The sequence below is a fragment of the Myotis myotis genome, unplaced genomic scaffold (assembly GCF_014108235.1).
Source record: "Myotis myotis isolate mMyoMyo1 unplaced genomic scaffold, mMyoMyo1.p scaffold_m19_p_20, whole genome shotgun sequence".
Classification (NCBI taxonomy): domain Eukaryota; kingdom Metazoa; phylum Chordata; class Mammalia; order Chiroptera; family Vespertilionidae; genus Myotis; species Myotis myotis.
Window position 1 is genome coordinate 23,172,886 of NW_023416325.1, and position 15,233 is coordinate 23,188,118.

A 15,233-nucleotide genomic window follows, 5' to 3' on the forward strand; every position below is an offset into this window, starting at 1 on the left:
CTGCCAGCTCAATGGGAAGTGGGGGTCTCAGAAAAGGAACAATGGTCAATGCCAGAATTTTTTTCTGGCAGAAAATTTCCCCTCAGTTCTTGCTCTGATGCCAAACAATTCAGTTTTTCCCCTTATGTCTCTGGTTCCTTTTATGCTGCTGCTCAGCGCTGGAGCTCAGAGGGAGTGAGTCTGAGTAAGTTCATGTGTGAGCCCTTTAAGAGGAACTGCTTGGGATTCCAGCAGCCTCTGTCTCAGCCACAATCCCTGCTGGTTTTCACAGCCAGAAGTTACAGGGACTTCTCTTCCTGGCTCTGGGCTTGGGAGGCCTGGTGTGGACCTGGGAACCCTCACTCCTCAGGGGGGACCTCTGTAGCTGACACATCCTTCCCAATTTTATTTTATTTTTTAAATCTTATTTTTTTACAGAATGAGAGTGAGCAAGAGTTAGAGTGTGTAGAGTGTATGTGTGAGCAGAGGGGAGAGAAAGAGAGAGAGAGAGAGAGAGAGAGAGAGAGAGAGAGAGAGAGAGAGAGAGACATTGATATGAGAGAGAAACATTGTTGGTTGCCTCCCACATGCGCCCCAACCAGGATCAAACCCATAAACTGGGTTTGTGCCCTGACCAGGAATCAAACTGCCACCTCTTGTTGTGTGGATGACACCCCGACCAAGCAGGCCACACAGGCCAGGGCTCTTCCAATCTCATATATAAGCCCTTGGCTAAATTTAAAAATTTTGTAAATATTTTGGAAATGGTATTTCAGAATACACTGGTTATTAGTCCAATTTGAGTTCATCTTAGTAGAAACTGAAGCGTTTCTACTTTTTTTTATTACCGGGAATGTAAAAAAGAGAAACACAAGTTGATACATTTATTTTTGGGTAATTTCATGGTTTTCATTGCTAAGGAAGGGCACAGATTGTTTAAGAAATAAAAAGATCCAATATAAAACCCAAAGGCTTTATTCCCTAATTCTTATTATGCCCAAAGTTCAACTGATTTGAAAATAAATAATTAAAACATTTCTTCCCAGAAAGTACACTGTGGCACCATAATAGACTAGGGCCCCAAGTCCTACTCCTATGCAACACAAGCAGGGACTGCAGCCTGACGACAGGTCATCACTGACGCAGAGGGCTGGCTGCCGCGTCCTTGCTGCAGGGCCTCCGCTGGGCACTGTGGTCCCCACACGTCGCTACACGATGTGCAGGACTTTGAAAGCAGCCACGGCCTGCTTTTCCCTCTCGTGTCTGCTCTGCAGGAAGCCCAGCAGTGAGATTTCAGGTAACGTGTCTTCTGCAGCAGAGGTTGGGTTTTTCGTTTCCTTGGACGCTTGATCCGCCAGGTTTGAAGGTTTGGGTTTGGGGATGGTCTTAGCATATTCCAAAGCCTGAAAGCATACAGGTAAAATTTTATTTGAAATGGGAGTGAGCCTGGATTCTTTAAATTAAATCTGGTCTTAGGGAATATTTATCGATAATGTAAGTGAAGACTATTGTTACAATAATGTACTAAGATGTGGATGGACGCGGAGATCAAATGGAAAATGCAAATAATGCAGTATACCCTACAGCTTCAACAAAATAAACCAGCCACACAAGAATTAGCTATTTAAAGTGCCTTCTGTAGTTATTTATAAAGCAGAGGCTTACTCAGTGCTTGGAAATAGACTTGCCGTGTATTTGACCTAGTTAGCTCTGGCAGTCTCGTTAAAACCAAACTTATCACCAGGAGATATTTACAGACCTTTCTGTCCAAAGAGGCCTTGTTACTGATTCAGACCAAGATTCACTCTAGAAAATCGCACTGCCATTGTGACACCAGCTGTTCTTGCTCCTGGGCGCTCAGAAGTCTAGCAAGTACTTATTAGAGGTTCGAAATTATTATTTTTCTTTTTTTGTATACTATCTAAACCTGGATACTGGAAAAGGCAGATTTTTTCTTTTCTGAGTGATGTCAGTTCTAAAAGGCATTACAATAAAATGATATCTCTAAATATGATTTCTAAATCTGCCTTTATGTCAGTTTTATATTTTCATAAGAATTTATTGCCGAGGCCGGTTTGGCTCAGTGGATGGAGCGTCGGTCTGTGGACTGAAGGGTCCCGGGTTTGATTCCGGTCGAGGGCATGTGCCTGGGTTGCGGGCGCATCCCCAGTGGGAGATGTGCAGGAGGCAGCTGATCGATGTTTCTCTCTCATCGATGTTTCTGACTCTCTGTCTCTCTCCCTTCCTCTCTGTAAAAAATCAATAAAATATATTTAAAAAAAAAAAAGAATTTATTGATGGCTAAAACAGGAATGGATGGTATGGAAGTCCTAGAAAGGGAAAAAAAAACAGGCTTCTCAGTATGTGCAGTGACTTCTCTGTGAGTGTCTAATGACAGACTTGTTGTCTGGAATCTCATCATAAAAAATTAATGGGTTGGAGAAGAAAAATAAAAAGTGGCACCATGATAACTCAGGCGGATGGAGGCTGCAAGGCCTGAGGAAGGGAGGCAGTAAATAGAGACACACGCTGGTCTGTGAAAGAGAACACGTATGCACTCCCGCAGGCACCCAGGTCCTGCGGCCTTCCCGGCCTGAGCAGACCTGCTGGGCAGAGCTCCCGTCTCCACGGAACGCATTTCCTTCGCGTCATGTCCGGGTTGGAGGATGATGGCTGTGAGAGAGAATCTGTATTTTCTGAAATCATTTTTCTTGGATAGAGGAAGCTATATATGACAACCCCTTGGGAAAAATGTAGGAGACTGAACTTGAGAGAAACAATGAAGGCCTTTGCTTTGACGTAGGCCCCATAAACAGCCTGAAAACACCATTGCCTTACGGCTTACTTAACCGTAGAGAAGAAAACGGACGGAAGAAACTACCAATCCTGATGAACTAAGAAACCACCCTCCCGCTTGATTTTTATGGTGTGGCGACCTAGGGCTACTACACTTAGAAGGAAACGTGTAGATGAATAAAGGCAATAATGAACTTCAGGAAGAGGAACAGGCTAACCCGGTGGCACCATATGTGTGTCTATCGTGTTTACATCCGTGTCTGTGACTGATGGGCAGCGGCAGGGATGGTGGTGGCTAAAACATGCCCTGTGTTCAACAAGCGTGCGGGAGCTCATTAAGTTGTGAGGCAACGAAGGTTTCTTTTCATTCTGGTCGAGTCCTTACCTTCTGCCGAGAGATGGCGGGGCTATTCTCGGCTTTTGCTGTTTGCGGGTTTGAGAGAAGGGAGAGCGTCTTCATGTTGTACTCCTTCACCTGCTTTGCGTATTCCTTCTGCTGTCTCAATTTCTGCATCTATTCAGAGAAACAAAGTGACAACGACTCGCTGGCCCTGCCAGGTCTTCGTTCTCTATTTAAAGCCTCTCAGCCGCACAGGGAGGGCGAGCAGTGAGATGGTTAAGTTGATGTTTCTCCCGGAAACAGCCTGGGGGGTGGGGAGGGGGGTTGGGGGGACACATGGCTGCATAGCACACCCAGGGCCCCCTTCACGGCGGCTAAATCACATTCAGCCTCTTCTTTGTTGCATTTACCCATTTATTTTCATTTTTGCTTCCAACTTTGAACTGTGCTCTCTTTTTATGCCTTGAGTGCAACTGCAGTTAAAACACATTAAATGAAGATCTCCTTTCACTGGAGGAAAGAGAATAAAGTGGGTGCACTTTTCATGGGCTGGGAAACTCTTAGCCTAAGTGTCCGCCCTGCAGCCACTGTGCACAATTACCAAGATGACTCCGGGGAAAGCCCTGCGCGCACGTGGCACGCACGCCCCTCTTCAGGTGCACGCCCCACTTCTCTGCTCGGGCCTTCAAAACTGAAAGGTGGATACGAAAAACAAGATTGCTAAGTAATTTTATTTTACAGTAAGAGGAATGCCTGGGCCTCTATTACCGGTGATATTTCAGAAGTGTGTCTGTTCAGAGTGAGACACTTGACTGAGGGCTTGGTTCTGGGGGGCATCTTAGACATTTTTGCTAAAAGACAGATGGGCAAACCCCAGCCTGAAGACACACTGCACGCACGCCGCACTCACTTTGTCTCTGATGGCCTCAAGGTCGGGTCCAAGGCCTCCAAGCTTCATGTCTCTTTTCTGATAACCTTTCAGCTTGGAACTCTAAAAACACATTCACAGAGACAGATTCTTTAAGGACTTGTCTGCCCCCACAGTTGTCACAGCCACCACAGCAGCTGGGGAGGGGAGGGGTGCATTTCCTGGCAACTCTCCGCTCTAACGGTAGTTACTGGTAATAGTTTCTTTGGCATTTTGTAGCTGGTTAGCTAACATGTTTTCACCTTCCACTTCTGAAATTAAAAATTTGAAATCTCAGCATCATAAATAAAAAATCTCAAGTGAGCAAAGTGCTGTTTTGTTGTTAACCTTTTTAATATACTGGTAACATGTACATGACCACTTTGCTGCTGCTATTAACTTATGTATAGTCTTTTAAAAATATATTTTTATTGATTTCAAAGAGAAGGAAGGGAGAGATAGAAACACCAATGATGAGAGAGAATCACTGATTGGCTGCCTCCTGCACGCCCCCTAATGGGGATCGAGCCGGCAACCCAGACATGTGCCCTTGACCAGAATTGAACGTGGGACCCTTCAGTTCACAGATCAATGCTCTATCCACTGAGCCAAACCAGCAAGGGCAGCAAGTTGGTTTTAATATCAAAAGCAGCAGTTTGAAGAATACCTCAATTTATCCTACAGTCAGGAGAGTTTTTGAGTTTTTCCTGCCTGTTACTGTGCTCAAGTGTCATAATCAATTGCTTCATGTTACTTTGTCCCTTCAAAGATAAAAATACTAATAAGAGTTATGTAAAATTAATTGCACCCTTTAAAATATCCAACTCACACTGGATCAAATGAGTTTCTCTGTAGGTCATGCCTAGACTCTTACTGTCTTTTGAATATTATGACATCACTAGAGGCCCGGTGCCCGAATTTGCATGGGTGGGGCCTGGCCAGCCCCGCCCCTAATCAGGGTGGGTGGGGCCAGCCGGGGGAGGAGCCATGGGTGGTTGGCTGGCCAGCCCCACCTCCTGGTCGAACTCCCAATTGAAAGGACAATTTGCATATTAGCCTTTTATTATATAGGGTGTTTCTATTTCTCTCTCCCTCCTCCTTCCTCTCTGAAATCAATAAAAAAAATATATTTTAAAAACAAACCAACAAAAAATCAACGTGCTGCTTATAGCAGATGCCCTTGTGGGGAAACCAAATCCTTTTTTTTTTTTTTTTTTTAGTGAGTGAGTTTATTTGGTTTCCTTCCTTGGGGAGGGTAGAGGACAATGCCAAGAAGATGGCTTGGATGACAGTAGTTCTCTTAGGGCACATCCTGGTTGGTGCTGAGTTTGGTGGGAGGGAGGAAGAACAGCCACACCGAGGTGGTGACGCTGGAGGGCCGTGCGGGTACTGTCTGTATCTCCGGACCAGGCACGGTATTCTTCCAATTTTGAAAGCTCCTGTGAATGAAGTCCTAAGGACACAATACATCCAGGTGCCCTTTCCATAGATAGAATTTGGAAGATAGTCCAGAGACTTAACAAACACCACCACCGTTTCCTCATGTTAAATACAGTTACCGTGTATAACTCCCAGACCTCAGCAGTGAACTGGTGTCCACACATTGTACCAACCATCACAAGGTGTTTACTCACAGAGGCCTCTCGACTGACTACCCGGAGGCCATGCCCATTAGTGTCTCCGTTGCCATTTCCCATTTTGGAGGCTCAGAGCCAAATACTCTTTTCACAAAGACACTGAGCACCGAGGTCTGGCCCATGAAGTATGAGTGACAGTTTTCTGGTTGGGTAGAGGGTGCATCTGAGGAGGCGGTAATGTGGCCTGGGGCAGCCCACCCCTTTCCCTTCACAACAGACGAGTGATGTGATTTCTGGAGCTGGAGCTTCAGAGGCAACCTTGTGGCCAGGAAAAGAAAAAAGGACAAAAGAATTATACAGACACTTGTCTGATGTTTTGAGATGTAGAACCATTATGCTAGCAACTACTTACTTGTAGATTAATTGTAAGAAAAATGAACCCATATTTTTGAAGTCACTGTAAATGTTAATTCTGTGACTTGTAGCTGAAGGGAAAATTTCTATGGTGCTACAACATGTCTACGGCACCTGCCATGCTTCAAAGGGCCAGCATCATGTGCCACAGAGGCAACACTTCTACAGTGCCAGGATAAAAAGTTCTGAAAATAGAATCTGCCCAACGACAGTGATAAACGTTTATAGTCAAAATGCTTTCCGTGCATCTAATTCTAAAAGGTGAGAGAAGACACTTTCCTAAAGAAGCCTTTGGACTACTGCAAAATCATCAAAAATCAACCACAATAAGGTGTATAAACATTATTCATTGATGGCATTTCAAGGCCGTACTCTCCTTTAAGAAGAGAGGCCCCCCCCCCAAAACCACCACAGTTGTTTCTGCTCTTTAGATCTATTTACTCATATTTTTATAAAATTGTCACTATGATACAATTTATTTAATTTTTTTCACTAAGCAGTTTAGCATTACACTGTATTTTGCTATCACTATTTTTTGAAAATGTGCCTTTTTTGTGGTTGCCTACAAAAGACATTTACAAACATTTAAGTATAGTTGGTATATAGTCTTATATTGGCTGTATTGGTTTTAGTGATTCGACATTTTTATACCTTACAAAGTGATCACCCATTAATTATAGTATTTATCTGTTACCATGCCAACTTACTGGTATCATAATATTATTGAGTATATTCCCCTTCCCTTTTCACCCATCCTCAACCCCTGCTCTTCTGCTTACCATCCCTTTGGTCTCTGTTTCTATGAGAGTTGTGTTTTTTTGTTGTTGTTTGTTTTTTAAGATTCCACATATAGCCCCAGCTGGTTTGGCTCTGTGGTTAGAGCATGGGCCTGCGGATCGAAGGGTCCCGGGTTCAATTATGGTCAAGGGCATGTACCTCGGTTGCAAGCTCCTCCCTGCCTGGGCCCTGGTCAGGGCTCATGCAGGAGGCAACCAATCAATGTGCTTCTCTTACATCAATGTCTCTCTCTCTGTCTCTCTCTCTTCCACTCTCCCTAAAAATCAATGGAAAAATATCTTCGGGTGAGGATTAAAAAAAAAAAGAAAGATTCCACTTATAAGTGGAATCATAAACCATACTGTATATGTCTTTCTCTGTCTATCTTATTTCACTTGGCATAATACCCTTTAGATTCATCCAGGCTTTCGAAAATAGCAAGATTTCATTCTTTTTTATTGCTATGTAATATTCAATTGTATAATATATTATATCTATATCTATATATCTATCTCACTTCTTTATCCATTAATCTACCAATAGACACCTGGGGTGCTTCCATATCTTGTCTATGGCAAACAATGCAGCAATGAACATGGGGTACATATATCTTTTTGAATTAGTGTTTTCATTTTCTTTGGATAAATATCCAGAAGTGGAATCTCAAATACTGTTTTCCACAGTGGCTGCACTTATTTGTATTTCCTACCAACAGTGCATGAGGGTTCCCCTTTTCTCCAGATCCTTGCCAACACTTGTTTTTTGTTGACTTGTTGATAGCCATTCTGACTGGTGTGAGATGATATCTCATTGTGGTTTTGATTTACATTTCCCCAATATGTAAATATGTCACTATTTGCAGATAACCTGATACCATATATAGAAAATCCTAAGAATCCACCAAAAATTAAGAGAATTAATAAAATAATTCAGTCAAGTATCAGGATACAAAATTAATATACAGAAATCTGTCATGTTCCTATCCTATATAATAAAAGCCTAATATGCAAATTGTCCCCTTGACCGGGAGTTCAACTGGAAATTTGACCAGGGGGTGGGGCTGGCCAGCCAGCTGCCCATGGCCCCTCCCCCTGGCCCTGGGCAGCAGTTGTGGTGGCAGGCAACCAGGGGAAGGGAGGCCTGGCCGGCAGCTGGCAGCCACTAGGGAACCTACCTGTGCATGAATTTTGTGCACTGGGTCTCTAGTACAATAATAATGAACAATCAGAAAAAGAAATGGAAAAAACAATACTATTCACAATTGCATCACAAAGAATAAAATACCTAAGAATAAATGTAACCAAGGAGGTGAAAGATCTGTACTCTGAAACCATAAGACACTGAGGGAAAAAATGAAGAAAACCCAAATAAATGGAATAATATACCATGGATATATGGAATCACAAAAGACCTCAAATAGCCACAGCAATCTTGAGAAGGAAAAACATGTGTACCATGGGGTGCACACGGAACATGGTGGGCATTGGCAGCAGGTAGCAGAGCGCTGAACATGGTGGGCATCGGCTGCAGTGGGATGGTGGAGCAGGTCAGTGGGTCGCTGGTCGCTGGAGGTATCAGGCTCCCCCATCTCAAACTATACTACAAAGGTGTAATAATCAAAACAGTATGGCACTTGCACAAAAATAGACATGTACATCAATGGAACAGTATAGAGAGACAGAAATAAAGCCTCACTTATGCCGTCAACAATGTGTGACAAAGGAGGTAAAAATATACACTGCAGTAACAACAGTCTTTTTAAAAAAATATATATTTTTATTGATTTCAGAGAGGAAGGGAGAAGGAGAGAGAGATAGAAACATCAATGATGAGAGAGAATCATTGGTTGGCTGCCTCCTGCATGCTCCCTACTGGGGATTGAGCCCTCAACCTGGGCATGTGCCCTGGATCAGAACTGAACCTGGGACCCTTCAGTCTGTAGGCCAAATCTCTATCTACAGAGCCAAACCAGCTAGGGCATGACAATCTTTTTAACAAGCAATGTTGGAAAAACTGGACAGATACATGCAAAAAATGAAACTGGACCACTCTATTATACCATATACAAAAATAACCTCAAAATGGATCAAAGACTTAAATGTAAGGCCGGAAACCATAAAACTCCTAGGAGATAACATAGGAAATAAACTATCTGACATCGGTCTGAGTAATATCTCTTTAAATATGTCCCCTTGGGCAAGGGAAACAAAGCAAAAATAAATAAGACTACATCAAACTAAAAAGCTTCTGCACAGTGAAAAGAAATACCCAATTAGATAAAAAGGCAACCTACTGAATGGGAGAATACCAGATATATTCACAAATTATATATTCCATGAGGGTTTGATATCCAAAATATATAAGAAACTTATACAACTCAAAAACAGAAACAAAAACAATGCAATTGAAAAATGTGCAGAGGACATGAAAAGATTTTTCCCCAAAGAAGAGGCTCAGGTAACCAGGTCCGGCTGAGGCTTGTGCTGCCAGCAGTGGCAGCAACAGAGGTGTGATGGGGCGTCACCTTCCCCTGATCGCTGGGTCACCTCCCTCCCCTGAGGGCTCCTGGACTGTGAGAGGAGGCAGGCCAGGCTGAGCGACCCCCCTCCGGTGCATGAAAATTCATGCACCGGACCTCTAGTCTATATATAAAAGGCCTGCGGCCGTAACGCCATAACGCCATAATGACCAAACGACTGATCACCAGGAGTCTGGGTCCTGCTGGTGCGGCAGGTCTGGGTCTCATGCGATTTTGGGTGCTGGGCCTCTAGTCTCTATATATAAAACCCTGGTATGCAAATAGACTGAATGGAAGAACACCGGAACAACCAGTCACTATATCGTGCGCTGACTACCATGGGGTGCACACGGAACATGGTGGGCATTGGCAGCAGGCAGCAGAGCGCTGAACATGGTGGGCATCGGCTGCAGTGGGATGGTGGAGCAGGTCAGTGGGTCGCTGGTCGCTGTCATCTGGGTGAGCCTCTGGTGGTTAATGAAAATTCTTTGCTCCCACACCTGTGGTCCCACTGGTCCTTCACATCTGCTGTTGGTGCCGGCCCTGCTTGCACCCGCAGCCGGCACCAGAGCTGCTGCTCACACCTGCTGCCAGGGCTCGGTGAGAGTCCTGATCACTTGGTGCTGTCAGTGGGTGCAAGCGGTGGCTGCAGCCTTGATTGCCCCTCAGGAGCAGGGAGAGGTGGAGAAGCCCTCAGGGGCAATTGGGGCCAAGAGCCACTGCTCACACCCACTGATGGCACTGGCCCCACTGGCACCTGCTGCTGGCACCAACTCCAATAACTTCCCTCCATCAGTGTGTGGGAGCAGCAGCAGTGGGACCAGGGCTGCTGGCAGACAGGGGACCAGGGGCTGTAGTGGGAGGGGCCAGACGGGGGCGTGGAAAATGGGCTGAGACCCCCCACCCTTTGCCCACCACAGCCTCGCGGCCCACAGTTTCTTTCAAGGTGCACGAGTTCGTGCATTGGGCCCCTAGTACAAAATAATACTAAAAGTAAACTATAATTGAAAAATGTAAAAATAAAAAAATAAGTAATAAAAATCATATGGTATTTAAAAGGCAAAAAACAAGACAAAAATCCCAAATGCTCTTTTTGTCTAAACCTGGATTATGCTGGGTATTATCACATTTAAAAACCTTTGTTAATTTTTAATAGGTGAGTGAGCTCCCATTCTATATAATAAAAGGCTAATATGCAAAGAGACTGAACGGCGGAACAACCGAACAACTGGCTGCTATGATATGTGCTGACCACCAGGGGGCGCACATGGAACATGGTGGGCATCGGCAGCAGGCGGCAAAGCACGGAACATGGCGGGTATCAGCCACGGCAGGATGGTGGAGCAGGTGGAGTGGGGGCACCAGACCAAGGTGGGGCACCAGTCACTGTCATTAGGGTGAGCCTCTGGTGGTTACTTAAAATTCTTTGCTCCCATGCGCCGCAGTCCTGCCTGAAACTCGCACCCACTGCTGGCACCTGGTGCTGGCTCCAATCGTTCGGCACTGTCAGCAGGTGCGAGCGGCAGCTGCCAGCCCCAGTTGCCCCTGAGGGCTTCACCTCCCCCTGCTCCTGAGGGGCCATCAGGGCAGCAGCAGCCGCTTGCACCTGCTGACAGTGCTGGCTCCACTGGCACCCGCTGCTGGTGCCGACCCCAATTGCTCCACACCATCAGCAGATGTGAGCGGGGTTGGCACCGTCAGCATGTGGAAGTGGTGGCAGCTGGGGCAGGGCTGCCGGCAGACAGGGGACCTGGGGCTGCGGCGGGAGGGGCCAGATGTGGGTGCAGAGGAGGGGTGGAGACCCGCCCCTGTGCCCACCGCAGCCTCGTGGCCCACACAGTTCCTTTCAAAGTGCAGAAATTTGTGCCTGGGCCCCTAGTGTCGTATACTTTGCAACTGCAAATTTGTTCTTTTTCTGACATGTCTTCTGAACGATTGTTTTGCTATCACTAAGTTGCTGTCTATTTGCCAAAGTAAACCAGTAACAAAAAAGGAGGAGAGAGCCCCATTGGTATCCAAGTCATAGATCCAATTTGTCCTGACGAGAAAGAAGTGCTGGGCCTATAATCACATTCTTAGTCTGAGCAGCTTGGCTTTAATCATCGCATGGACTCACAGGTACATCGTGGGGCGTGGATAATCGCTCGCTGCTCCCCAGTCCCGGCTCCCACCCCCGCCTTGAATATACATGCCTTGGTTGGCACAGAGAAACAGAGCTGGGGTCTAGCCTTGCTGACCTGCGGGAAGAGTGTGCCCTGAGGACTCTTTCCGAAGGACACTCACCCTTCCAGGAGAAGCGTCCCGCAGAGCGCGTCTGGAGGGAGAGCGATGGCTAACAGAGTTTGCTCTGGGTGACTGGCCATGAAAAGCCTGGATTTACTTAACTTCGGTTCAAGTAACCTTGATCGGCTCCCAGCGCTGCAAGTTTGTTTGATCTCTTTCCATCGAGTCTTTTTAACAGCTTCTCTGAGGTATTTCACGCGGCACAAAACTCACCCATTTGAAGTTGTACAATTCCGTGGTTATTTAGTCTACTCATGGAGTGGTGCAAACATCACCACAATCCGATTTCAGAGCGCGTTCATCACCCGAAAAGGAAACCCCATACCATGAGCAGCCGCTCCCCTCTCCCCTGCAAATCCAGGCCCAGGCAGCCACTAATCTACTTTCCATCTCTTCAAAAGGCTTTTATAACAAAATAATCCCCAGAATTTACTTTGATTTACTTCTCCTCGGCTGTTACAAGACTGAAAGGTCACAATAGCTTGATGCCCTCCCCCCCAAAAAAATCAACAATGACAGCTCTGTTAGGTCTCTGCTCCCAGAGGCGGAGGCGCGATCTCAGCCCCGGCGGCCTGTCTCCCCTGTCTCCGCCTGGACCTGCTCTGCTGATGCGCTGAGCCCGGCCTGCCTTGAGCCTTAGCGCTGGTCTCAGGCAGAGGCGGCATGAGGCTCTCCCGTTGGGAGACCTTTGCAAGTAACTCAGGACACTTCCAGCCGGATGAGCGACTTACTGTGAACTTGGGGCAGAGTGGGCCGGAACGGGAATGGGAACGGGAAACGACATTGAATGAGGACATGTCCCTGCTGGGGGGGGTGGGGGGGAGAGCAGGCTCTTTTCTAAACACCCCTTAGAGGTGCCAATGTGACAACGTGACAACGTTGTTGAGAAACGGAACAGATTAGGCCTCAGACACTGGGAGGGCAAAGGAGGAAGCTGCTCTGCAGCCGCTAAACTTAATCCACATAAACCCTTCCCGGAGCAGCCACGCAGCCATGCCCAGGCTGTGCCACACCCGCCGGCCCATCAGAGCCACCGGGAGGGCTGTGGGCTGCAGTGAGTCTGGGGGAGCAGTGAGTCTGGGGCAGCAGTGAGTCTGGGGGAGCGGTGAGTCTGGGGCAGAAGTGAGTCTGGGGGAGCAGTGAGTCTGGGGGAGCGGTGAGTCTGGGGGAGCGGTGAGTCTGGGGGAGCGGTGAGTCTGGGGCAGCAGTGAGTCTGGGGGAGCAGTGAGTCTGGGGGAGCGGTGAGTCTGGGGGAGCGGTGAGTCTGGGGCAGCAGTGAGTCTGGGGCTGCAGTGAGTCTGGGGGAGCAGTGTGTGTATGTGTGTGTGTGTGGGGGGGGGGGGAGCTGCGGCAGGTGCTCTGGGCTGCCGTCTCCTGCAGCGTGGTCATCTCTACCGCTGGAGTCTGGATCTGAAGGCGCGGACAATGCCTGGACTCACAGCGGAACTGTGAGGAGAAGGGCCTATTCGCTTTACACAGCCTCAAATTGTAATGGGATTCAAGTCGATTCCCTGGAAACCACGAGATGTGCTGATAGCGAATGGGCATGAACTGGACAGTGAGCCTTGGCTGCCTGCTGTCCCAGACGCATGGCTCCCTTCTGGATCATCTCAGCTTCTGGAGTAGCTGCCAGGACAAAGCTGCTTCTGTGTATTTGTCTGACGGGGAAGGTGTTGGGTGGAGCAGATGGATCTGGATGGGTGTAACGTTTTGGGAGGAAGGCAGGAGGGAGGGTTTTCCCAGGGGAAGAGGGTTTGGGAAGCAGTGCCTGCCATTGCCTCCTCCCTCCTGCCCACCCCCAGCTCTCAGGGCCCGCGCTGGGCTGTCACAGGCCTTTCCTGCTCTGCGCAGTGAACAGTCCAGACCAGTGGTCGGCAAACTGCGGCTCACGAACCACATGTGGCTCTTTGGCCCCTTGAGTGTGGCTCTTCCACAAAATACCACGTGCGGGCGCGCACGTACAGTGTGATTGAAACTTCGTGGCCCATGCGCAGAAGTCGGTTTTCGGCCTGGGCGAGTCTATTTTGAAGAAGTGGCGTTAGAAGAAGTGTGTGTGGGGGGTGTCGGTCGGTTGGGCAGCGGGAGAAGCGGTGCAGGTACATTGTTTTGAGGTACGTTCGCTGAGGTCCACCCCTTCCCACTCTCCCATCCACACTTGTCGATCTGAAACAAGTATACAGGACGAGTGTGGATGGGAGAGTTGGAAGGGGTCGACCTCAGCGAATGCACCTCAATCAGGTTGAGGACGTTTTTAGCAAAGGCCAGCTTAGGAGGACCCCAATTAATAACAATGTACCTACCTATATAGTTTAAGTTTAAAAAATTTGGCTCTCAAAAGAAATTTCAATCGTCGTGCTGTTGATATTTGGCTCTGTTGACTAATGAGTTTGCCGACCACTGGTTCAGACCATTGGGAAAGGAGGAAGGAAAGGGAAGGACGTCTAGCTGCTGTTTGGTCCTTGCGAGTGAAGGCTTTACATCAATTAATTTAATCACGTCCAAAATCCACAAAGGAAGGACAGTCCCGACTGCGCATGCGAGGAAATAGGCGCTGAGGTGAAGGAATAACCCGCCCAGGTCACAGTCCCTAGTGCTGGAGCGGGGATGCCAACTGCGGGTGGCTGAGTCAGTACCCACTCACCTTGCCCAGCAAGCATGGGGGAGCGGGGGGAAGGGAGCTGGCATTCTCTTTTTTATAGTCAGCACTTTCAGCAGTACAGTATTTTTAATGAAGGTGTGTGCACCCTGTGTGAAATAACACTTAAGGGACTAAAGATAGTGGAGACATGCCTTTCGTATGCGCCCGGAAGCCAAAGGCGTCCTGTGGCCGGCTGTGTTGTGATACTTGTGCCCTTGGGGTGGCCTGGACCTGAACCCCTGCCCCAGGTGTGCCTGTGCTCTGACCAGACTCTGCCTCCCTCTCCCTCTGAGACTCTTCTGGTCCGGGGCCACCTGCGTGATCAGGGCGAGTCCAGGGCAATCTCTTTGTCTTAATGTGCCGATTAGCACCTTCTGGAACAAAATTGCTACCTTCAGTGCAACGAAAGCTCCCGCTTTCAACAGCCTGCAGCTGGCCAGGGCCCTGACTCGGAAGGTCCTGGCGATGTGGGTGCTTGAGCTGCCTCTAGGCCCTGGCAGCACAGGCGCTGTGGAGCGAACAGACCATCCCCCTGGAGAACGTGCTGGGCCCAAAGCCCTGGGTGCACGCCCTGCAGGAATGAGAGTGCGGGGGCCTGGCCTCCTAGGCTCGTCAACAAAACCACGTTATCTATGAAACGCTTCACATGGTGTGATGCTGCCTCAGGACCTACCACGCAATGAGGTTTCTGTGTGTGTGTGCGGGGAGGGGGTGGTGGTTGTGATCCTAGAAACATATTTCTTACAGTGAAATGGGTGTCACCCAGTGCGCGTTGTGGTTCCACAGCCGGGGCAGGAGCCATGGCCCCAGCAGAGCAGAGGGCGGGAGGGAGTGGAGTCAGAATGAGGCGCAGGGAAGCCCCGCGTGGCTGTGAGGATACTGGGGACAGGCCTGCTGGGCGGTGGGCTGGGCGAGCTGGTGTCTGCTCCGCAGGCCTGGGTGGGGAGGGGCGGGGGTGGGGGGCGGGGTGGCAGGAGCGGGCTGGTGTTTCATAGCCATCAACC

The 15,233-nt window shown here is 48.2% G+C and overlaps 1 protein-coding gene across 2 annotated transcripts in view; it reads right to left on the bottom strand.

The window, feature by feature from the left end:
* Window positions 1–867: 867 nt before the first annotated feature.
* JHY (junctional cadherin complex regulator) overlaps window positions 868–15,233 on the bottom strand; it is a 99,178-nt gene continuing 84,812 nt past the window's right edge. Inside the window, exons 6-8 of one of the 2 annotated variants that reach the window (XM_036354413.1) lie at window positions 4,026–4,106; window positions 3,161–3,289; window positions 868–1,382 (exon numbers count right to left, since the gene is read on the bottom strand). In XM_036354413.1, coding sequence (XP_036210306.1) covers window positions 1,188–1,382; window positions 3,161–3,289; window positions 4,026–4,106 — 405 coding nt within the window. In that variant the 3' untranslated portion in view covers window positions 868–1,187. The remainder of the gene's footprint in view (window positions 1,383–3,160; window positions 3,290–4,025; window positions 4,107–15,233) is intronic. The other variant, XM_036354414.1, reaches the window with a different exon arrangement.